The 24,820-nt window shown below is 45.4% G+C and overlaps 3 protein-coding genes and 1 pseudogene across 11 annotated transcripts in view; 2 read left to right on the plus strand and 2 right to left on the minus strand.

The window, feature by feature from the left end:
• Window positions 1-9,820, plus strand: part of ELP1 (elongator acetyltransferase complex subunit 1) — a 113,605-nt gene extending 103,785 nt beyond the window's left edge. For 6 of the 9 annotated variants that reach the window (XR_012159184.1, XM_073346016.2, XM_073346009.1 and 3 more), the window contains 2 exons: window positions 630-708; window positions 3,743-4,518. Coding sequence is in view for 7 of the 9 variants with exons in the window: in XM_073346016.2 (XP_073202117.1) it covers window positions 630-708; window positions 3,743-3,810 (147 nt within the window). In the remaining 2 variants the exon portion in view is untranslated. Of the gene's footprint in view, window positions 1-629; window positions 709-3,742; window positions 4,519-7,366 lie in introns of those variants that run through there. The other 3 variants (XR_012159185.1, XM_073346011.1, XM_073346012.1) reach the window with 2 other exon arrangements.
• ACTL7A (actin like 7A) lies at window positions 3,572-11,275 on the minus strand. The gene has a single exon (XM_073346031.2). The coding sequence runs from the start codon at window positions 7,362-7,364 to the stop codon at window positions 6,096-6,098; it is 1,269 nt and encodes a 422-aa protein (XP_073202132.1). The 5' UTR covers window positions 7,365-11,275; the 3' UTR covers window positions 3,572-6,095.
• Window positions 8,665-11,499, plus strand: LOC140911984 (actin-like protein 7B; annotated as a pseudogene).
• Window positions 11,500-13,546: 2,047 nt separating this feature from the next.
• The window catches only part of APTX (aprataxin), a 36,132-nt gene continuing 24,858 nt past the window's right edge, over window positions 13,547-24,820 (minus strand). The window contains 3 exon segments of the mRNA XM_073346033.2: window positions 13,547-13,887; window positions 14,246-14,349; window positions 22,484-22,710. Of these exon segments, the coding sequence (XP_073202134.1) occupies window positions 13,733-13,887; window positions 14,246-14,349; window positions 22,484-22,710 (486 nt within the window). The 3' untranslated portion in view covers window positions 13,547-13,732.

The following is a 24,820-nucleotide window of genomic DNA, read 5'->3' on the forward strand; positions in this document are numbered from 1 at the left end:
GAATTGGCAACACTGTCACAGCAAAGGGGGCTGGCATGGGGGTGGGGAGAAGATCTCATGCATGGTCCTAAAGTCCAGGTGCTCCAGAGATGCCATTCCTGCCAGCTCCTATTGCTGTCTTTGCACAGGGCTTCTGTAGGCTCTTTCCATGTTAACCACCAGCTCTTTCTGTCTGTGATCTGTGGTGCTCCCTGGGTGCTCTGTCTCCTCTGGTGGGGCCCTCAGATTGCAGCACAGTGTCGTGCAGCTTTACTTCCCTGCACCCCCCTCTATGCAACAGTCGCATCACACCGTTCGTCACAGAGCCCCTGCACTGGTTCTGAATCTCATAGCAGCTGCCTTGGCAGCCATAAGTTGAGCTGCAGATGGATGGATACGTGCCATTAGCATCATCTGCCGAAAATGCCAAGCGTTGGCATGGGGGGAGGAGCAGGAGCACAGATCTCCCTTTGAATCCAATGGCAATATCAAGCAAGCTCCCATCCTGCAAAGGGAGCACTAACTTCCTCAGTGGCAACAGGCAGAACTGCCGGTTGGGTGGATCTTGGGGAGCTTGGTTGTGGAATCTTCTGCTTCATTGTTATAAGGACTTGAATATTGCTGATGTACCAGTGTTGCCTATCCTACAGGTCCTGGGCCCCAATTCAACTGCAAATAGCATTATGGCCGCCTATCAACAGCAAAGAATTGCAGCTCCTGCAGTACAAGGTTAGTTAAAGAAAGGATACGGCATCCTAACCGTAGGTACAGGGTATCTCCAATGCTAGCCTCACTAGGGCTAGATGTGTTATAGAGCGATGGCCTAGTGACGCGGTTTGGAGGTCGATGTGGTAGGTCAGTCGTGTTTTTGATGTTCCCTCTTGGCATTAAACAGATGTGTCTCTTGTAAGGGTTACACTTTTCCCTTCATGAATTCCTCTGACAATGTTGTTGCCCTAGGAGTGCATGGCACTTACACCTGACTAGACAAACCAGGTACCTGCTTCTCAGGAGCTGGAAATCTAAGGAGAAGGGAGATGATTTCTGTGGTCTGACTTAGATGATTAATATCTACTCTTTTTCACTAATAAAAACTCACCTGGTAGAGTTCGCCCCACAACCTGTCTAATGTTGTTTTAAGATGAAATGTAACCAAGTTAGAGGAACCCAAAAGCAGCTTGTGAAATGCTGAAAAAGGAAGACTGCCCATGCACTCCTGGGTGCATGTTTACCGCTGGGTCAGGACCTTGAGAAATTGGAGCTGTAGGCTTCCTGGGGACAGCTGCGTGATGTTTTTTTGACACACAAGATTTTTAGTCAAAAAATGCATTTTTGGTGCCTCCAAGCTGTCCAGAAATTTGGGCTGATGAATAATTGTTTTGGCCAAGAAAAAACACAATTAAAAAAAAAATCTAAATGTTTTGTGTTAAATTCAAATGTGGCCTGTTTTAAAAAAGAGTGGGGAAAACACCCCTACGTGATCAAATCAAAACAAAAAGCTTGTGCGGGAGGAATTATTTTTAGTCATCTAAAATGTTTTGGTTGACCTGAAACAAACCCACACACACGCACCCCATTTAGTTTCAAATTGACCCAAAACATTTCAGATGATTCAAAACAAAATTTGAGTCTTTGATTTGATGGAAAAAGTTGGTTTGGTGTCATATATTAAACTGGATTTTTTTTTTATTTATTTATTTATTTATTTATATATATATATATTTATTTATATATTTATTTATATATATATTTATTTATATATATATTTATTTATATATATATATATATCCCTGCACCAAAACATCGATTGTTTGCTCAACTTTATTCCTAAGCCTTTTGCTGCCAGGGGAGATCTCTCAGCTAGAGTAAGCATTGGCTCAAAAGAACCCAGCCACTTCCACCGCATCATTCCGCTCCTTCAGAACGTTGTCCAAATGATCATCAGTGCTATGTGGATCAGTGCTAGGTTTACACCCCCCCAAGACATACCACCCCTGGTAACCTGTATTAACCTGTTGCAGTGTTGGTTTGCACTGGGGTCCTGAAGAATTTGCTTTAGCCTGAAGAGCAGGTATTGCTAGCGAGATCTACAAGAAGGAAAGAATCCAGCTTGACTAGGTCCCATGTTGGGTTTGCAGGCTTACTGTCAACAGAAATGTTTTCCTTGTGCAAGTGTACACCTTTGAGGTGGAATAATTGAGCTGGTGAACTTAGAACTCCACAATGCCATGTTTGGATTTCCTCTTCAGAGCAGCAGTCCACTTTCAAGAGGAAAATGAAAAACTGAAATGTCAGGGGCAGGGATATTTTAGGGACTTTGTTCGAAAGCATTATTTGCCTTGCAACAAAGAGGGTTTACTGGTGATGATGGTTGTCATGCTGTCTGGAACTGTTCATGACTGTGAGTGCCTACCTCAGGGCAGACTGTCAAAAACGGGCAGACGCCCCCAAACTGTTGGTATGTTCTAGAATTAGATTTCACCAACCCAGTAACAAATGTGAACTCTTGAAGCACTAAAATAGTCTTACCATGGAGTCAGAGAGGGTCCTCTTGGGCACTCCAGTCTATCTTGCCGCTCAGGCAAGCTGGACTAAGTGATAAATGGTCACTTATACCAAGAATCACAAAAGATTCAGATTGCTCCCAGTCCCAGGATTCCAGGCGTTTATCCCCAGGTCAGTTTGTACCTCAGATCTCACACCAAGGACAACGCTCATAGTGAACCCTATAGTAAACTAAGGGTTTATTGACTAGGAAAAAGAAATGAATTATTTACAGGTTAAAGAAGGCAACGTATATACACAAATGAGTTAGTCTGTGGTTCGAAAAGGTGACAAGTTGCAGTAATCTGTCAGCACTGATTGTCTTTTAGGGCTAACCCAGGTTGAGCCTGGGGATCTCTGCTTTTGTTTCCTAGCTCCAGCCCTGTGACAGTCCAAATAGCAAAGAGATGAAGAATTTTCATGTCAGCTGTCTTTTTTTCCTTCTTCCAGAATTCAAGCTGATGGGATGAGTTTTCTTGCACATAGCACCTGCAGTGGGTGTAAGAGGGCTATCAACCCAGTCTTTGTTTCACAGGGGTCTATTGTCTTGGTAGTCCTCCTTGAGGGGCGGGGGAGCCACTCCTCCTACCTTGGTTCACAAGTTCAGAGGAGGCATTTTTACAGTTATAAAGCAAAACTTACATATTATCTTATAGCATGGGATACAAGCATTACAAGTTGTATACCGCAACTTATAAGCGTTTTATAGTGTAAACACATCCTTACAAGTCTAACATCTGTCTTGAGCTATACTAACAGGTGAGCTGGTCTGGTTTCCAGCTATGAATTTCAGTGCTCAGCTGGCACCTGGTCTACTAGCATCACAATGGTATCTGTAGAAATATTTTTGCTTGGGGTGAAATCTGGCAAACCCACCTCAGTCCCAAAATAGATTGGCCAAGTTGTAAATCTATACATGTGTCACATGCCCTTCGAGGCCCTCTAACTGGAGTGGTCCTGTTGAGCCCCACTTGGACATACTTCCCTTCAACACCCTTAAGCCAGTCTCCAGGTGCCTCAAGTCCTCCTTTTCTTTTTGCGGATACAGACCAACACGGCTGCTACTCTGAAACCTCTCCTAAAAGAGAAACTCTTGTCTTGTTTGAAAGCTTGTCAGCAACCATTTATGGCCTGCAAAAGAAGAGCCATGGAGACTTTCTAGTGTTCAGCTCCTAAGAGAACTTCAGGGAACCTTACCTTCTCTTCTCTTGCTTTTCAGATGCAGAACTTCTTATTCCTCCAAAACTCAATAAAAATATCCAGTGGAAACTGAATCTCTTACAGTAACCTGAGGCCAAGAAATCTTGCTGGACTCTCAACTGTAGTTTATTGTGAGCTCATTGCTTCCCCTTCATTTTGTTCTTACACTTACATAGCCACACAAACTGTAGATCTGTTCTCGCCAATCCTGGAGAACAAGAAGAGAGGCAGTCCCCATAGAGAAGCCCTTACTGGTGCTGTCTGAGTTGGACATCTGCCAACTCTCTTCCTCTCTCCTTTTGCAGCTCTGGTGCATTGCACCTAAGACCGCTTCCGAGCCAGCTGTCCTGGCTGCAGTACGTCCCTGCTGCCATGGCTGTGCAGAGACTGCAGTCGTTTTACATCGCCCAGGTTCACTCTTTTTGGATCCTGTGTCCCTGGAGTCCAGGTGATGCATTTTTTAAGAATGTTCAACAGAGCCACTGCCTCCCTGCTGCACTGAGCTTTGTTTTCCCATTTGACGTTGGGTGGCTGTTACAAGACGTTAGCCAAATCCTGTCCAGTCAATCCCCGGTCCCACCATTGACTGCACTAGAGCTACTGTACACTAGGCAACTAGGTCCTCAGCTGGTGCATCTGTGCCAGTTTACACCAGCAGCAAGTATGGCCCTAGGTTTACACTGCTGTACATGAGAGCAGACTATGGCACATTGTGCTTTGTCAGAGTGATTACTGTACAGAACCTCTTCTCTTCCCAAAACATGGCATAATAAAGATGATATTGCTTAAACTGTCTCTCCAAGCTGCCCTGAGTCGGTTTGTTGGACAAGTGTTATTTTGCATGAGCGCTTCAAATCAGACTGTCCACAGACTCCTGGATACAGGAATGGGCTTTCATATGGCTGGGGTCTGAATGTTCTCCCCGGATATCCTGGGAAAAGGGCTGGCACACACAAGCCATCTCCAGGTACAAGTGATGTGCTAAAAGAGGGAGGGACTTACCATTTCCATCAGGCTGACAGAATAAATCTACAGCTAGCAAATCTCCTGTACACTTCATACACTTGGCTAGCAGAATTCCACTGGGACTCCACAGTCTGAGGGTGACAGATATTGCAGTTGCATGTAGGTTATGAATGCTTTATGGACTGTTGGGCCAGGGATTGTGTGCAATTCCACAGGGAAGGGTGGCCACAGCTCTGCAAGGCTCTAAAAATGGGAGGGTGATTGTGGTGACTCACTCAAGCTGTAAACATCCCCCTCACCTCCCCAAGACATACCACCCCTGGTAACAGCTCACACCTACTGGGTTTTCCTGAGACCAGCAGACAAAAAAAAGGGCTTTTGGTGTAAAAGGGCTGCACTTTAACTGGCACAAGGTGTTCTTTCTAATCCAGCAAATGGACAAGACCTTCTGTCCAAGGGGGCCTCAACCCTTGTGGAAGGGTTGGAAAGACTTCAGTGTCCTAGGGCCCTATGGAGCATGTTTAAATCCAGCTATTGTTTTTTATGATGTTTCAGCTGTAATTCTTTCACCTTAAGAATAAATGTGCTTGCTTTGAAGGAGCTGTGTGGTAACTTGTAAGTGCTGGCTATACACTGTTCATAGGCCTCAAAGAAAGCAAGGCACAGGCCCTTAGGCAGACTGGCTTGCTAAGGATATCACAATGTAAGGCAGGGGCTGTGCGCCCTTAGACCCCTCCAATCAGAAAGGCGTGGGACAAAGGTCCCTGCCCCGAGCCAGGTTGTTGCGGGAGACCTGGTTAGTACTCCTGGAGTGGACCACGGAGCTGCACGTGCAGTTACTCTGAAACTAGTCTACCAGCCCGGATCCATTTTGGGCACTAAGGGGTAACCCATTAGTTAGAAAAATTTCATTATGACCATAGCTGGTGGTCAGCAGCAGACTCATTGTAGATGCTGGAAATGGTGCTGTTTTTCTCCATCGCTTAATCAGGCATTTTCAACCTTTTTTCATTTGAGGATCCATAACAAATTTCAAATGGAGCTGGGGAGCCCTTTGGAAATCTTAGACAGCCTGTGGCCCCCAGGGTCCCTGGACCACAGGCTGAAACCCACTGCAATAGACAATGGGTCTGTACCAACTGCTATATCCCTTTTACACTGGTAAATCCTCTTTTGTCAAATAGGCTACAGTGAAAATCCCTATGAAACAGACGAGATAAAAGCTGTTAATGTGCAACACAGAATGCTCTGAGCATTTAATACAGCCACAGTGGAACACAGATCCAAACTTCATTTTAGTAGCTTGGTTTGCTACCAGTATCTGAGAAAGAAACAGGTTCTTAGACATCTACAGTCCGCTCTGGGCAGCAGTGTTGATGCTAAGCTCGGTCTTGTCCACTTTGTATTCAGAAGCATTTCCTGTAGATGAAGAAAGGACCCTGTTCTTCATATTCTCTTCTGTAAACCCAGAGCTGCTGAAAGGCCTTGAGTGATGCCAAAATTGACCCTCCCGTCCAGACAGAAGACTTTCTGTCAGGGGATGCTGCTGCGATGGGGTCGTCATTGGGGCACATCTTGGTCAGGTCTCTCTGGAAGCGATCAGGGAAACCCCTCAGCATGGTACAACCTCCGCACAGCAAGATGTTGCCCATCAGTGTCTTCTTGAGATCAGCATCACATTTATTGAGGCAGGTCATTGTCAGCAGTGAAAGCGCTGGCTGCTGTGATCCTATCAAGGATGGTTTGAAGAGCATTTCAGCACACAGGAATCTCTCTTTGCCAATGGCAATTAGGTGCCCATCTGGAAGTTCATAATCAACCTGCTGTTTCTGGAGAGGCAAACCCATGTCATGCTGAAGGTCCAGAGACGTATAGCAACACTTTTCCTTGATATCTTCTACCACACTTAGTTGTTCCTCAGTAAATGTTTTCCCAGCCTCATTTAATAACTTCATGAGGTAATGGGTGAGGTCTGATCCAGCATAGTCTACTCTTCCAGTAATGCTTGGCATAGTATAACCTTCATAGATAGGGACCACATATGAAACGCCATGGCCACTTTCTACCACGAGAGCGGAGGTCTTTCCGTATGAATACATAGATAATCTGGACTGGTAGGCGATATGCATGGCAGGAGTGCAGAACGTTTCAAACAGCATCTCGGCATATTTCTCCCTGTTGGTGGTAGGACTCAGTGGAGGGTCGGATACCAGGACAGCATGCTCCTCTGGCTGAATCTTCATCTCTTTGTGGAAAATGTATTCCCAAATGTCTTGGACACAATCCCAGTCGACCACTATGCCATGTCGCAAGGGGTTGACCAGTTTTAGAGGTATTTTCACATCCTGAAGTTCTTTTCCAACAAAGGTTTCTTTGCGATTGTCCCCAGTTTTAGCAGTCTCCTGGAAATGCTTGCCCACTGTGGATGAAATAACATGGGAGGGACGAGGCTCTCCAGCAAATCCACACTTACAGTAACCTGTGCCAATGTCTATGATCACCGCTCTAGTCTCCTTCACAATCTTGGGGCTTCCCTGAGTTGATGAAGCGCTATTCTCTTTAGGCTTTTTACTGGCCCTAACTAGTACCGCCCGTTTTGCAGGACCTTCCTGGATTGTTGCTTCTGCCACAGAGTTGGCGCTTCCTTTGACTGACATTTCCTTTCCTTTTGTCATAGATGTTGATTCCCTTTGACTGCACTGGCAGAAGCCATGGCAAGCCGAGAAATACCAGAGGTAATTTTGGAACTTTCATGCCACTGACATCACTGATTATGACATCAGCTGTCTGCTGCCGTTTGGGCTACAGCTTAGTATTTCAGAAGTCTTCTCTACGTGAGGACTTCTGGGGGAAATACACTGCTTGTTTAGCCTACCAGAGAACTAGTGGGGCCTGGCTGCCGCTGTTTCTACCACCATATATCCTCGCCTGGCTCTGAGCAGTAGTAGGTGACAAGGTGGCTGGTCTATGCCAACATTCCCACCTGCTGCTACTGGCTGTGGAGCCATGATGTGTGCAGATACAGCAAGTAGGCATGTCTGCAATGCACGTAACACAGGGGTTGTTCTAGAACATGTCTAACACTAGCTTTGACTACATTCTTTTCTCAAGGAAACAAACTGCTTCCTCCCCAGCCTCCTCCTGAAAAGGTCTAGATCTTTTCTGAAGTCATTTTTAAGTGTTTCACTAACCAGTATTCCTTTGGGGCCTGATTTGTTTAATATTCAACAAGTTTCCATCTCTCAAACTTTGTGTGATTGTGGTCATTTTTAAAAACAACACTGGTGAGAGACAGCCCCCAGGAACCCTGTCACAACATCATGTGTCGATGGGACATGGCTGATTTGCTTAAGAACACACTGAAATACAGAGTCAGGCTTGTGCTGTATAGCCCTTTGTAGCCTTATCACCCCCCTCCTGTCATCTATAGGTTTGCCACGAAGAAATACAGAGCCATAACAGAGTTAATGAAGAGGTCTAGGGTGCAGTGGGGTACAACAGGGACACTGTTGTAAACCACCAAAATGAGGCTGCCTCCTGCTGAACACCACCATTGTCCATCACAACATCATCAATATGAAACATACCTTCAGCAAGATCCAGTAGTGGTTTCTACCCAGTCTAAGAGGGGAAGGGGACATGTGACTGCTGGCTAAGGAGGATGGGGCTCTCTTCAGAGCCCCCTAGTGCCACTGCTTGGCTAGAGCAGTCCTTGTTGAGAAGTGCAAGAATATCCGTCCCTTGGGCTGAATGATTCCTCTGCAGTGTTCACAAGAAGCAGAAGAACAGTATCTTATTCTTAGCTAGTGTTATTTTAAGCTGTCTTTTGCTGTGAATGGCAAAGCAATATGGGCAAAGCCAAAAGCATCACTGAGTAGCTGAAAACTGGCGTGCTCCGTGGTTACAGCTGCTCTCGATGAAAAATGCTCGGTAGTCAGATTAGAATTACTGGGTCCTTTACCATGAGCAACCGCTATGCCCCTGACTCACTGCTGCGGTGGGCCTCCTCGCTACACAGCCTGGAGCCCATGGATCCCGCCTGAGTCTGTTGCCGTCCCCAGTGTACCACCACATCTTAATGTTACATAAGCAGTGTAAGAAGGGAAAAGTCTCTCTCTAAATGTGAGAGTGGCTGTACTCGGGACTGGCTCCAGCTTTTTTGCCACCCCAAGCGGCGAAGGAAGAAGGAAACAAAAAAAAAAACAAGCCTGGTTGAGCTGCCGCCGAGGTGCTGCTGAAGAGGAAGAGAGGGAATTGCTGCCGAAGACCCAGACGTGCCACCCTGATGACGGACGGAGTGCCGCCCCTTTCTGTTGGCCGCCCCAGGCACCTGCTTCCTTCGCTGGTTCCTGGAGCCAGCCCTGGCTGTACTAGAATGCCACCTCAGCGTGTTCAGCGCACCCATCGCCCTAATACGTAGGCCCCAAAGGATGAGGATGTGCGACCCCAGGAGAAGGTGAGGAAGAGCCTTTTTCCACAGCAGCGTGCAATCCAGCAACCAGCCCTGGGCCGGGAAGCACAAGGTCATCACCCACCTTGACACAAAGTCGAATAAAACATTCTGGAGCTGCAGTTCATTTTTTATACTTGATAATTGCTTCAACAGTCCCACTGGTAAACACGTAAGAAGCCGCCCTTTCCACAAGCACACAGCACTAATGACATCAAAGCAATGACCTTCTCATGACAATACTAATGTTACAAGAGTATTATTTGGACTTCATGCCATCTACTCGAATGATCTGGCTGTCAAAATTAAACAGCGGATGCAAATGGCTGCAAGGAACAGGGCTAATGCCAGGCCTACAGCCATGACAGCTGCGCAGGAAGGGCATGGAGAGGATAACATGTTGTTGGGGACATGTACCTCGTCTCCAAAGGCTGAGCCCAAGGGCACAAAGAAGATGCAAGTACTAGTTGTAGACTTTAGTCACAGCATTGTAACTGTGGATTTGTTGCAGAACCAAGGCTTGCCCATGTGATTTCATCTACAGGAAGTAAGAGTTTTCAGGAGACTTAGAATTGGGGACCAAAAAAACAAAAACAAAATAGGCTTGGATAAGACCGTCTGAATGCTAATACCATTAAACCTAGTCAGTCCATTGAGACATGGCATACGGTGCACTGGAATTGTGTCCACAATATTTGGGAATATTTCTTGTACAGGGATATCAGTATCCATCCTGAGGTCCACACTGTCCTGATAGCAGACCCTCCACTGAGTCTTGTCACCAATAAGGAAAGATCTGCAGAGCTGCTCTTTGAAATCTTGTGTGTTCCACCAAAGCTTATAGCCTGCCAGTCTACACTGTCCACGTATTCTTATTGGAAAGACCTCAGGTCTGGGTGTAGAAAGTGGCCATGTGGGTTTCCTGCATACTATCTATCCATTCAGGTGTCACGCTGCAAAACATTTCCAATAATATGAACGGTGCTGGAGAGGACCTCACACAATACCTAGTGAAACTGTTCGAATGAATCTGAGAACATGTTTACAGACACATATCTCCACAGCTTAGAAGGCATCAAGCAAAAGTGATGCCTTGCTGCTTCTGATCTTGATTCCCTGGGGATTTGGCACATGATCAATACCACGCTGACTGAGAACTTCCAGATATGCACCTGATCTCTGTTGGCAAACAGGTTTTTGGGTGCTGCAGAAGCCCTCTTCAAACCCTCCCTGCTACAGTCAGCTCAGCCAGCACGTCACTCCCCGACCATGACCTGCATTAATAAACGGGATGCCACCCTGAGAGAGGAAAGGCAGAATTAAATACTGTGCTGTGTGGAGGTACGACCACGCTGCGTGGCATCCCTGCCCACTTTCAGAGAGAAATTAAGAGGGGGTTCCCTAATGGTAACTCTAGCCTCCCCTGAAATTAGACCCTCCAGTCCAGACAGAAGTTTTGCTTTGGCTTCACTCCAGTTCTTTCAGCAGCTCTGTGTTAGCAAAGACGAATTATGATGAACAAGTGTTTTTTATAGGCCACAGAAAATGTTAATGGTTCTAACTCAGGGGTTTTCAAACTGGGGGTTGGGACCCCTCAGCGGGTCACGAGGTTATTACATAGGGGATCCTGAGCTGTCAGCCTCACCCCAAACCCTGCTTCGGCTCTAGCATTTATAATGGTGTTAAATATATTAAAATGTGCTTTTAATTTATAGGGGGGGTTGCACTCAGAGGCTTGCTATGTGAAAGGGGTCACTAGTACAAAAGTGTGAGAACCCCTGCTCTAACTCATCACCTTTTTGAGCCTGTGGACAATCCAGCAGGCATGTTCACTGGGATAATATTACAAGCTAACATCAGCAGGCTGAGAAACAATCAGCTGTTTCCTTTCGTCTACTAGTTCAGTTGTCCAGTAAGTTTAAAATGAATATTGGCTATTTAAATAAATGGCTTAAGTGAACGTTAAATGTAATCTAACGTATTAACATTAAATGGTCTGGCAATTCTTCATGGACTTCAGTGTTTTTGCTGGTTAGAATTAGGGCTGTCAATTAATCAGAGTTAACTCACACGATTAATCAAAAAAATTAAATAGCAATTAATTGCACTTATATCAATTGAAATTTATTAAATGTTTGGATGTTTTTTACTTTTTCAAATATCTATTTCAGGTACATCACAGAATCCAAAGTGCACAGCGCTCACTTTATATTTATTACAAATATTTGCACTGTAAAAATGATTTTAAAAAAATAGTATTTTTCAGTTCACCTCATACAAGCACTGTTGTGCAATCTCTTTATCAGGAAAGTGCAAATTTCAGATGTAGATTTTTTTTTTTTGGTTACATAACTGCACTCAAACAAAACAATGTAAAACTTTAGAGGCTCCAAGTCCACTCAGTCCTACTTGTTCAGCCAATCGCTAAGACAAACAAGTTTGTTTACATTTATGGGAGGTAATGCTGCCCGCTTCTTAATTACAATGTCACCTGAAAGTGAGAACAGGCGTTCGCATGGCACTGTTATAGCCAGCATCGCAAGATATTTACATGCCAGATGCACTAAAGATTCATATGCCTCTTCATGCTTCGGCCATTGTTCCAGAGGACATGCTTCCATGCTGATGATGCTCGTTAAAAAAAATAATGCGTTAATTAAAATTTGTGACTGAACTCCTTTTGGGGGAATTGTCTGTCTCCTGTTCTATTTTACCCGCATTCTGCCATGTATTTCATGTTATAGCAATCACGGATGATGACCCAGCCCATGTTCGTTTTAAGAACACTTTCACAGAAGATTTGACAAAACGCAAAGAAGGTACCAATGTGAGATTTCTAAAGACAGCTACAGCACTTGACCCAAGGTTTAAGAATCTGAAGTGCCTTCCAAAATCTGAGAGGGAGGAGGTATGGAGCATGCTTTCAGAAGTCTTAAAAGAGGAACACTCTGACGTGGAAACTACAGAACCCAAGCCACCAAAAAAGAAAATCAACCTTCTGCTGGAGGCATCTGACTCGGATGATGAAAATGAACACACATCAGTCCGCACAGCTTTGGATTGTTATTAAGCAGAACCTATCATGAGCACAGACGCATGTCCTCTGGAATGGTGGTTGAAGCATGAAGGGACATATGAATCTTTAGCGCATCTGGCATGTAAATATCTTGCAACGCCAGCTACAACAATGCCATGAGAACGCCTGTTCTCGCTTCCAGGTGACATAGTAAACAAGAAGCGGGCAGCATTATCTCCTGCAAATTGTAACCAACCTTGTTTGTCTGAGTGATTGGCTGAGCATGAAGTAGGACTGAGTGGACTTGTAGGCTCTAAAGATTTACACTGTTTTATTTTTGAATGTAGGGGGTTTTGTACATAATTCTACATTTGTAAGTTCAACTTTCATGATAAAGAGATTGCACTACAGTACTTGTATGAGCTAAATTGAAAAATAGAATTTTGTTTACAGTGCAAATATATGTAATTAAAATATAAAATGAGCACTGTACACTGTATTCTGTGTTGTAGCTGAAATTAATATATTTGAAAATGTAGTAAACATCCAAAAATATTTAAAATAAATGGTATTCTATTGTTGTTTAATCGCGCGATTAATCGCAATTATTTCTTTTAATGGCTTGGCAGCCCTAGTTGTAACATAATCCAAAGGCTGGAAGTTGAAACTAGACAAATTCAGATGGGAAATAAGGACTACATTTTTAACGGTGAGCATAATTAACCATTGGAACAACCTACCAAGGGCTGTGGTGGTTCTTCATCATTGACAATTTCTAAATCAAGGGGGGGGGATGTTTTTTTCTAAAAGCTTTACTCTAGGCATTATTGTGGGGCAGGTCTCTGGCCCATGCTATATAGGAAGTCAGCCTAGATTAGGGGTGGCCAACCTGAGCCTGAGAAGGAGCCAAAATTTACCAATGTACATTGCCAAAGAGCCACAGAAATAAGTCTGTAGCCCCCTATCAGCTCCCCCACCCCTGCTCCAGCCCCCAGTGCCTCCCACCTGCCGCAATCAGCTCTTTCGCATGCGCAGGAGGCTCGGGGTGGGGGGAGAGCAGTGAGCGCATGGCAGGCTCAGGGGAAGGGGCAGAGTAGTGAGCACCCCCTGGCACATTGGAAAGTTAAGGTCTGTAGCTCCAGCCCCGGAGTCAGCGCCTATGCAAGGAGCGCATATTAACCTCTGAAGAGCCTTCGGAGCCACAGGTTGGCCACCCCTGGCCTAGATGATCCCTATGGTCCCTTCTAGCATTGGAATCTATTCAATCTGTACCAGGTACTTAGCAGACCTTTGAATAAGCATAAGCCACATTTTCCCCCAGAAAGCCCTTGAGAGACTTCCCAGTCAGACACACTGCGGGAGTGATAGTCCACAATGAGTCTACAAAATACTGAACTTGAGGCTGCTTTATTTGTATTCTAAAAAGAAGTTACAAAAGTGTCAGTCGTATGCTGTTTGTACTAGCGAGGAACCTTCGCAGTGTTAAACCTGTAATTCAGCTAAAACAAAAATCTATGCAACTCGACAAAAAGTGTTTAGCCTTAGATTGATCAGATTTCACACAGTGATCTGTACAGTTATTTTGGCCAATGTTTCTTGAGATGTTCCTTTAACTGTGGGATGGTAGACTGGTGTTGCTTGCACACGTGACATCTGAGAGGCAACTTGAGGAGCGCAGAGGTCCCATCTTTAACCAGAACTTTTCCTTTGGTCTTCACCATCTCTATCACGTCTGAAGGAAACAAAGACGTTTGGTATCAAAACACTGCACTCTCAGCACTATGAAGAGTCTGCACGCTGCTTTACCTAAACAGGTAAAGCATTTTATCGTTGCAGAATAGGGTTTCAACACGCCACATTCTTTCTTCAAGAACTATTCCTCCTGGAAATAGAAGAGTCTGTCCCGTTGTTAAACATAAGCCAATCAAATGCTGTGCTAGTTTTGTCAGAAAACCAATGTTACCCAATATCCAAAACTAAGCAGGACCTTCCACTTTTTCTAACACACTGTTTAAGATTTACATTAGCTTTGAAAATACATGAAAATGATAACATTATACATCATGGAGCAAATTTTATAAAGTCTTTACCTTGAGAGTTTAAGAAGTATTCTGTAGTAAAAGAATTCCAGTGCTTTTTGTTTTTAAGGCAAGGAGAATCAAAATCCTGGCTGATTACATGGAGATGTATTTGACTGAAACACAAGTAATCGTGATTTTACATTTACAAAAGAATTATACCAACATTAGCTTGATACGAATGTTAAAGGATTCTGCTAAGCACTGGGCACAAGTTCACACCTGCCCTAAACAGATCCAGCTCCTCTGGATGTCTCTGGGACATATTCATCAGAGATGTAAGTTACATGGGGGGTTCAAACAGCTGTAAATGGTGACATGGTGTAACTCACAGGGAGTTAACTTAGACACTGATGAAGATGGCGTTAGCAAGGAAGGCAACTCGCAAGGTGGTGTAGAATAAGACAAGGTGATAGGAGGCAGGAAGGAGTGCAGCCCAGAATTACTTCTGGTGCAACTCCAATGAATGCCATGCTCTCAACAGGTTGTTTTTTGGGGGGAGGGGAGGAGCTTGGTGTGTGTGCACATGTGTGTCTTGGCTGGAAACATTAAGTCAGTGGGACTTAGGAAAGCACTTTAGCCCAAGTTTATATTTGAGTCAGGGCCTTTGGCTCTATGTGTACTACAAATTCAGCCACCTCTGACAATCTGGTTGCAACGTGGTCATCCCATAAACCAGCTGCTATTTGTAGTACAGCCTGGACCTTAAATGTGCTTTGTAACCAGGTTAAAGACTTGGTCAAGGCTCAAGACAAAATGTAGTTCTTCGAGATGTGAGACAGACGTGTATTCCAGTTAGGTGCGTGCATGCCCAGTGCATCGAGCCAGCAAGTTTTGCCTAGCAGTACCCGTAGGGGGTGGCACTCGCGCCTCAAGACTATACCCCCTCCTCTGGCTATATGAAGTGGCGCTTCCTTCACACTGAATGCCCATAGACTCCGACGCAGAGGGGATGGAGGGTGGGTCGTAGAATACACGTCTGCATCATATCTCAAACAACAACAGTTACAGCAAGTAAACATTTCTTCTTCAAGTAGATGGAGCCATGCATTCCACTTAGTGACTCACAAGCAACACTCACAGGAAGTGGGGTAAGTGATGGACTGTCAGAGTGGTACTCTTTGCGATGCAGAACAGCCACAGCCTGATTGCCTCTTGGATGACAGAGCACATCCAATGTTCTCTTCCTTGCCTATATAATAATACATCGCAGTTCTATAGTCAGTAAATACGTGAACCACTGAGCCCCTGATGCAGTCTAGCGAAGTGTAACAGGTATCGTAGACGGCCCAAAGCTCCAGCACACTGATATGCAGGAGTGAAGCTTCCTGCTCCAACCGTGGACTCTCAGCAACCCCAGATGTGCTCCCCAACCCATCAGGGAGGCATCAGCGACAACAATCCTAGTTGGTAAGGGCAGGAGTGAAAGAGGGCCAGAACGGCGTACCGCTACGAAGTGGCCACCAGTACCGGCGCTTACGCAGCCGACATTAAAGCGCTGCCTTTTGGCCCCCCTCCGGGCCCAGTGATTTAAAAGTGGCTAGACCTGGGCCCCCGTACCGGTAAGTCTTCTATGTTACTTTCACCCCTGGGTAAGGGCCAGATGAAGGGAATGCCCTGACCCATCCGCCAGGATGGAGTCTAGGATCAACGGATGGAGACAGAGCAAACTGTCCCAAGTGTGAAGGGTTGGATGGTAGGCTGCTCTTGAGCTACATTTGAAGAAGGTGAAGATGCAGCCTGGCAAACTGAACCACCTGAGTGCATGCAGACCTGTGGCCCAAGCATCTCGGGCACTTCTGAACAGTCATAAAAGGTTGAGACTGAGACAAAAGGCACCAAATCATCTGAAAATGGTCAGTCAGCAAAAATGCTCTCAAACTCAGAGTCTATTAGGGCCCCAATGAACGCGATTTTCTGAGTGGAGACCAATGTTAACTTTTCAGTGTTTAGGATGAGATCCAGAATAAGCACAGCATAACATGTATGTGAGAAAGAACTTCTTCTCTGGACCTGCCCCCTAGTAGCCAGTTGTCCAGATACGGGACGACAAGGATTCCCTTTTTCCTGAGGTACACTGTCACCATGACCATACATTGGGTAAGAACCGGGGGGTGGGGGGACAGAAGACAGACAGAAAGGAAGGACATGCACTGAAAATGGTGATTCACCATGACAAGGTGGAAAACTCTTCAGTGGCCACATAGAAGTAAGTGTCCTGAAGGTCCAGAGCAGCAAACCAGTTGTTTGGAGTCAACATGGGGAGGATACGGAGAGGGGGACCATTCGGAACCTCAGGTATCTGATACATTTGTTGAGGTTGCAGGGATTGAGGATAGGGAACCAGAAAGCACCATGAACAAAAACCTTGACACTGGCACTCCGGACGGACCTTGTGCACAACTCCCAAAGCCAGTAGCAACCAGACCTGCTCGAGGAGCAGTATCTCATAGAGGGGTCTCTGAAGAAAGAGAGAGAGAGTGGGGAGGGTTAGGGTGCAGGAGAATTGGATAGCATAGCCCAGTCTGATGGTGTTTAGGGCCCAGCTCTTGGTGGTAACTGAGCACCAAACACTGTGAAAGCGAGCTAGCCTGTCCCCAAATGGCAAGGACCCGGGTAGTGAAAGTCATGACTGGACCGCTGCTCTGGACAAACAAGCCAAAACGGGTGCTTGGGGACAGCACGTCAACTGGCTGAACCCAGAACCTGAATGTCTCTGCCCCTGGGACCTAGGTCCACTTTCTCAGGGGAGGAAAAGATTGCCGAAAGAGGCATTGCAGGCAGTGTTGTTGCTGCTGACCACCATGCTGGCGATTTTGCACTGCCTGTGTATACGCCCCCAAGGAACATACGGTAGCCCTAGAACCCTCGAAGGATTTCAGTTTTGTTTGAAAAGAGGACCTGACCATCGAAGGGCAAGTCCTCTATAGCGGGCTGCACACTGAAGCAATACCCAAATTTTGCAGCCAGGACGCCCTCCTCATGGTTACCACTGAGACCATCACTCTGGCTGAAGTATTCACTACGTCTAGCACAGAGTGTAGCAACATTCTAGGCACCAAGAAGCCCTCAGCAATAAATGCCCAAAATTCCTCACTGGAGGTTTCAGGCAGCTGGTCTGTAAATTTAGACAGTCATCCAATTTACAAAATAGTATCTGAACAGCAATACCTGTTGTTCACAGTCTGCATTTCTAGGGAAGAAGAGGTGGTGTAGTTCATTCTACCCATTAAGGCCATCCTATTAGAGTCCTTATTCTTAGGAGCAGACTTAAATCTGCCCTGCCGAGCTTTGTCATTCACTGCAGTTACAACAAGGAATTAGGATCTGGGTGGGAGTAAAACCCCTGCATCAGGACAAAGTAGCATTTCTCCAAATACTTTGCTGTAGGCAGCAATGAAGCCAGTTTCCTCCAAAGAACCTTTGCAGGCTCTAAGAGTGCATCATTAAATTGGGAGGGCCACTCGCCCTGGGACAGATGGTTGCAGGATGTCCAGCAACTAATGGGTGTTCTCCTACAGGAGCTCCACCTGGATGCCCAGAGAAGCAGCCACATGCTGCAGAGCATCCTGGCCATCTTTGAAGTCCTCAGGCACTGAAGGGAAGGAAGAGCCAGGCATGGCTGAATCATTCAGGGATGATGAAAAGGCAGTTAACTGAGCGAATGACAGGTCCCGTTCACGAACTGGCGGACCAGGATGGGACAATTCCAGAGGCTCCACAAGGGGGAGGACAACTGGTACCTGAACTTGCAGTGGGCCAACAGTCTCAGCCAACAACATGCCTGGTGATCTTGCCTAGGAGTGAGAATAGGAGCGCAACCTCTGAACGAGGAGTGTCTCACAGGTTCCATGGGGGGTGGGGGGTCACTAGGCATAAGGGTAAGGTTAGGGCACCAGGCCAGGGGCCCCTGTCCCAACTGTGGGAAGAGCTGCTACATGAGGGGGAGGGATAGCTCAGTGGTTTGAGCATTGGCCTGCTAAACCCAGGGTTGCGAGTTCAATCCTTGAGGGGGCCATTTAGGGATCTGCTTCAAGCAGGGGGTTGGACTAGATGACCTCCTGAGGTCCCTTCCAACCTTAACTTTCCATGATTCTATGAACAGTCCCCAGTATAGGCCAGGTGATTGGAGCCAGCCCCAAAGTGCAAGCAACTGGTCCAATCATCCAAAGCAAGGGAGGGACCGGTGCCAACAATGAAAATAGCACAGCCAGGACCCAGTATGCCTCCATTGTCTCCAGTGCTGGGAGTGGCACCAGTCCCAAAATCAGCAGCAGTCCCAAAGCAGCAGACGGTGCAGAGGTGGAGGGCAGGGAGTGCCACCACAGTAATATCGGTAGCATGAAATGCAGCGGTGCTAAGGAGTTTTCCGTGCCAACAAGGTCCATTGTGCTGAGCCCGGCACCAGACTCACTTCCACAGCTGGTGGTAAGGCAACATCAGGATGCGGTGCCAACAGACAACAAAGGTTCAGCAGCCTGTCCGGATAGCGAAGCTGTGGATGACACAGCCTTGGAGAAGTCCTGAACCAAAGTAGAGCTCAGGATGGAAAGGCAGAGGAGGTCCACCACCTCTGCCACCTGATATGCTGCTGATGTGGACACTGTCAATGTCAGCATAACCCTTCTCAGTACCAGACTCAATGGACGCCCTGGGGCTGGAACCAGATTCAGCGATACCGGGCCTCTCACATCCCTGTGTGGTACTGGGGAGCGGTTGAACAGATGCTGCATCCTGCATGTCAGCAGTAGCCATACTTTTCCTAGAGGAGTAAGAAGAGTCTCCTCGAGATCTGGAGTGGTCACACTTGGTCTTGCAACCTTTTCTTTGGCGCGTTCAAAGGACAGTGGTTTCTATGCCTCTTTGGAGAGGCAGTGACTCCAGAGCATGAGCCGGTACCACTCACTGGAGAGGAGGGCAACCTCCAATCTGACGTAGGCCTTGGTACTGAAACAGGCCTCGTGGCCTGCTTGAGAAGGTTCTGCTTCAGGCAAAGGTCTCTAGCCGCTTGAGTCCATTTTGTGAACAATTTACAAATTGAAAACCACTCTTTGATATGAGCCTCACCTAAGCAGAGCAAGCACCTTGTGTGAGGGTCGTTGTTAGGGATTCCACACACACACACGCACGACAGGATGACTGGAAAAAGGCTAATGTAGTGCCCATCTTTAAAAAAGAGGGGGACGACCCAGGGAACTACAGGCCAGTCAGCCTCACCTCAGTCCCTGGAAAAATCATGGAGCAGGTCCTCAAGGAATCCATTCTGAAGCTCTTAGAGGAGAGGAAAGTGATCAGGAACAGTCAGCATGGATTCACCAAGGGCAAGTCATGCCTGACTAACCTAATTGCCTTCTATGATGAGATAACTGGCTCTGTGGATGAGGGGAAAGCAGTGGACGTGTTATTCCTTGACTTTAGTAAAGCCTTTGGTATGGTCTCCCACAGTATTCTTGCCAGCAAGTTAAAGAAGTATGGGCTGGATGAACGGACTATAAGGTGGATAGAAAGCTGGCTAGATTGTCGGGCTCAACGGGTAGTGATCAATGACTCCATGTCTAGTTGGCAGCCGGTATCTAGCGGAGTGCCCCAAGGGTCGGTCCTGGGGCCGGTTTTGTTCAATATCTTCATTGATGATCTGGAGGATGGTGTGGATTGCACTCTCAGCAAGTTTGCAGACGACACTAAACTGGGAGGAGTGGTAGATACACTGTAGGGTAGGGATATGATACAGAGGGACCTAGACAAATTAGAGGATTGGGCTATGTCAGGGTTCCTTCCCCACTCTGAACTCTAGGGTACAGATGTGGGGACCTGCATGAAAGACCCCTTAAGCTTATTTCTACCAGCTTAGGTTAAAAACTTCCCCAAGGTACAAACTTTGCCTTGTCCTTGAACAGTATGCTGCCACCACCCAGCATTTAAAACAAAGAACAGAGAAAGAGACCACTTGGGGACATCTTCCCCCAAAATATCCCCCCAAGCCCTACACCCCCTTTCCTGGAGAGGCTGGAGAATAATATCCTAACCAATCTGTTGCAAAATCATCAAAAAGCCAAACCCCTGGATCTTGGAACAATGGAAAAAATCAGTCGGTTCTTAAAAGAAGGATTTTATAAAAAAGAAAAAAAAAAAGGAAAAAGAATCACCTCTGTAAAATCAGGATGGAAAATACTTTACAAGGTAATCAGATTCAAAACACAGAGGATCCCCCTCTGGGCAAAACCTTAAAAGTTACAGAAAACAGGAATAAACCTCACTCTTAACACAGGGAAAATTCACATAAAACAAAAGATAAACTAATCCGCCTTGCCTGGCTTACCTCTATTGGTTGCAATATTGGAGACTTGGATTAGGATGGGTTGGAGAAGATGGATTTCTGTCTGGCCTCTCTCAGACCCAAGAGAGAACAAACTCGTAAACAAAGAGCACAAACAAAAGCCTCCCCCCCCCACCCCAAAAGATTTGAAAATATCTTGTTTCCTTATTGGTCCTTTGGGTCAGGTGCCAGCCAGGTTAGCTGAGCTTCTTAACCCTTTATAGGTAACAGGATGTTGCCTCTGGCCAGGAGGGATTTTACAGTACTGTATACAGAAAGGTGGTTACCCTTCCCTTTATATTTATGATAGGCCAAAAGAAATCTGATGAGGTTCAACAAGAACAAGTGCAGAGTCCTGCACTTAGGAAGGAAGAATCCCATGCACCGCTACAGACTAGGGACCGAATGGCTAGGCAGCAGTTTGGCAGAAAAGGACCTAGGGGTTACAGTGGACGGGAAGCTAGATATGAGTCAACAGCGTGCCCTTGTTGCCAAGAAGGCTAACGGCATTTTGGGCTGTATAAGTAGGAGCATTGCCAGCAGACTGAAGGACATGATCATTCCCTTCTATTCAGCATTGGTGAGGCCTCATCTGGAGTATTGTGTCCAGTTTTAGGACCCACACTACAAGAAGGATGCGGAAAAATTGGAAAACGTCCAGCGGAGGGCAACAAAAATTATTAGGGGGCTGGAGCACATGATTTATGAGGAGAGGCTGAAAAGAGAAGAATAAGGGGGGATTTGATAGCTGCTTTCAACTACCTGAAAGGGGGTTCCAAAGAGGATGGATTTAAACTGTTCTCAGTGGTACCAGATGACAGAATGAGGAGTAATGGTCTCAAGTTGCAGTGGGGGAGGTTTAGGTTGGATATTAGGAGACATTTTCACTAGGAGGGTGGTAAAGCACTGGAATGGGTTACCTAGGGAGGTGGTGGAATCTCCTTCCTTAGAGGTTTTTAAGGTCAGGCTTGACAAAGTCCTGGCTGGGATGATTTAGTTGGGGTTGGTCCTGCTTTGAGCAGGGGGTTGGACTAGATGACCTCCTGAGGTCTCTTCCAACCCTGATAGTCTACAATTCTACAACAGACAACCAACCCTGGTGAGCGTAACACCAGGCAAAACACTTTACTAAGCCAGCTAATGCTAACACTAATACTAAAAGGTACCAACTAACTATATGCAATTAAGTCAAAGAATGAGGAACTGTGAGGTGAAGAATGACACAGTGCTCCCATTCCAGCCAGGGACGGATGGTAAGAAGGAACTAAGGGGGGGTCGAGATAGTTGCTGCATCATGTAGCATGGGGAAGGGTTGTGGCCACAAGGTGCAAGTGTTGCCCCCTATTGGTACTGCTAGGAAAAATTCTCCAGCTCTAACGTGCTAGGTGCATACACAGTAAAGTGGAATACACGGCTACATCTACTCAAAGAACCAGTCTGCACCATAAACTGGAACATTCGCCACTGTTAGGAGAGCACGCCTTCATGTGGGCTTCAGAGAAAAATCTACTTCTGACTTCCAGAAGATTAATAAAAAGTTGCCATTTTCTTATAAAATTTTTCTACTTACTTTTAACGATATGATAATTATATATTTCTGAGTAAGCAAAAAAATAATCTTGAGAAAAATAAAGCGTAGCTAATACTCCCTGTTTTTACTTTTACATAGTTTAAATGCTCTGGATTGTTATGTTGCACACTCTACACCTCTTAATGACATCCAACATTCCTGTTTCTCAAGACACAAACATTCATCATAAATCAAGAGAATTTCATTTTGCAAATTTTCAAAATAAGGCCTTATCTCAGTAAATCAAAAAGGCTCAAGTCCAAAAACAGGTACACAACCTGGCTATGTAGGCATGAAATCGATACCATTGGTTGAATGTGTTCCAGATAACAGAAATAAAACTGGCTGAACAATCTAGCCTTACCTCATGCTGGGAATTGCATGATAACCCAATCTGAACTCCAAGCTATCTTTATCCAGGCATTGTTGGATCAGCTTTTCCCCAACAGCATGCATATGTTGTAGTAATTCAAGATGCTCTTTTGTTACGGATTTTAGACTGGAGATGGAGTCCCAGGGTAAGATTAGCCAGTGGTAATGAGCTTTGGGATATTTATCCTTAATGATTACAACCCTATCATCTTTGTAAACCTAGTAGAGAGAGAGAGAGAGAAATCAAGGTTATTTACCATTGACTGGGGTTCCCTGGAATGTCATAATAAAAATAATCAACTTGAATTATCCAAATATTTGGCTTCACTGATCCACACTTGTATGCTCCATGCCCGTGTCACAGAACCATTCAAAAGCAGTTAGTTTGGTATGGGGCCAATGCGCACACACACACGTACATACAGATGTACAGAGTGCACCTCTGAAACAAGGTAGGGCTAAACTTACTCCTTATTTCCAAAGCAAGGATGTGTTAGGATACAGATATTCAGGCCTGCCTGTAAAGGCCTAGACTCTAAGAATGTAGGTCTATGTTTATCATTTAGCTAGTAAGAGAGGTATACAAGAAAGAATCTGTGTAAGGGCCTTCTCTCACTGTGACAGTCTGAGGCCCTGTTCTTAGGCTAAGGCCTTTGGCTAAGCAGCAGCGGCAGCCATAAGCTGGGAAGCAACTGGTCACATCCTCATGTTCCAAACTAGTCAATCTGGGGCTGTTAGAAAGGTGATCCGATCTATCACCTCCAGAGAAAGGGAAGTGCCTAGAAGATGTAAAAGGAAATTTAGGTTGATAGTTTTCTGTCTGGTTAGAACTCACTTATCAATAGATACAGCTGGAAAACCCTTATGTCATTATAGATGTAGTTGTGAAATCCTCACTTCTGTATTGTTTTGTCATTATAGTTCCCACTTTGCTATTGTTTATTTGCATGGACTCTGTCTGGTTCTGTGATTGTTTTTGTCTGCTGTGTAATTAATTTTGCTGGGTGTAAACTAATTAAGGTGGTGGGATATAATTGGTTAGCTAATCATGTTACAATATGTTAGAATTGGTTAGGTAAATTTCAGTAGAATGATTGGTTAAGGTATAGCTAAGAATATTACTATATAAATTAGGGGCAAACAGGAAGTAAGTTGGGATTCGAAAATAAGGAAAAAGGAACTTGGATTTAAGCTTGCTGAAAGTTCACCCCAACAAACATCAAATTGTTTGCACCTCCGGACTTTGGGTAGCGTTGCTCTCTGTTCATGCGAGAAGGACCAGGGAAGTGGGAGAGTGAAGGAATAAGCTCTCTAACAGGATGGAGGAAAGGAGAGTATGGATCTGTGGAGAAAATACATTTGGAGCTCTCCAGTGACTGTTAAGTACACTATTTTACCCAACATAAATATACCTCCAGAGATCCACGTTGACTAATTACCAAACAATAAACACTTATCTGAGAGACAGTGGTGGAAAGAGTCTTGAGATTTTCTATTTGACTATATAAAGTCTCCTATAAGCCATACTCAACACATTTTACTACCACCTGTGAAGTATTTGGATCAATATATCCCACGCTCTGGGCACTTCTCTGCAGATAGCATAACCAAGATAATTTACAAAAACTTGCATTTGCAATGAGGTAACAAACCGGCCTTTCCACATCTGGTTTATAGATCTATAAATGCCTAGACCTGAAGGGAGCACTATGAGCATCTAGTCTGACCTCCTGTGTAACACGGGCCAGAGAATTGACCCACAATAATTCCTTTGAACTAGAACTGGTCTTTTAGAGAAACATCCAATCTTGATTTATGTAGACTGGCTGCCTAGGGTAAGGAGTCACTCGGCTGCAGACGACGCACTCAGAGACTGCATTCAGCAAACAAACATTCTAGGACGAGACTAATGACCACATCGCTTTAACAGAAATAATGAAGAGGCAAAAAGCTGTCAAAGCCTTTGGTGGTCACTTACCCAGCTAAGGTGATTTCACCCAGAAAACCACTTGCAAGGAGAGGTTTCAGAATAGCAGCCGTGACAGCAGTTGACAAGAACGTCTGAGGAAACGTGAAGTGGGGGGAGGAAGGGGAATAAACATGGGGAAATAGTTTTACTTTGTGTAATGACCCATCCACTCCCGGTCTATATTCAAGCCTAAGTTAATTGTATCCAGTTTGCAAATTAATTCCAATTCAGCAGTCTCTCCTTGGAATCTGTTTTCAAAGTCTTTTTGTTGTAATATTGCGACTTTTAGGTCTGTAATCGAGTGACCAGAGAGACTGAAGTGTTCTCCGACTGGTTTATGAATGTTATAATTCTTGACAT

This window comes from Lepidochelys kempii, chromosome 5 (genome assembly GCF_965140285.1).
Source record: "Lepidochelys kempii isolate rLepKem1 chromosome 5, rLepKem1.hap1, whole genome shotgun sequence".
Classification (NCBI taxonomy): Eukaryota; Metazoa; Chordata; order Testudines; family Cheloniidae; genus Lepidochelys; species Lepidochelys kempii.

Bases quoted from the DNA above. Each gene is read 5' to 3' on its own strand.
- ACTL7A (XM_073346031.2), bottom strand. From the start codon at position 7,364: ATGACAAAAGGAAAGGAAATGTCAGTCAAAGGAAGCGCCAACTCTGTG.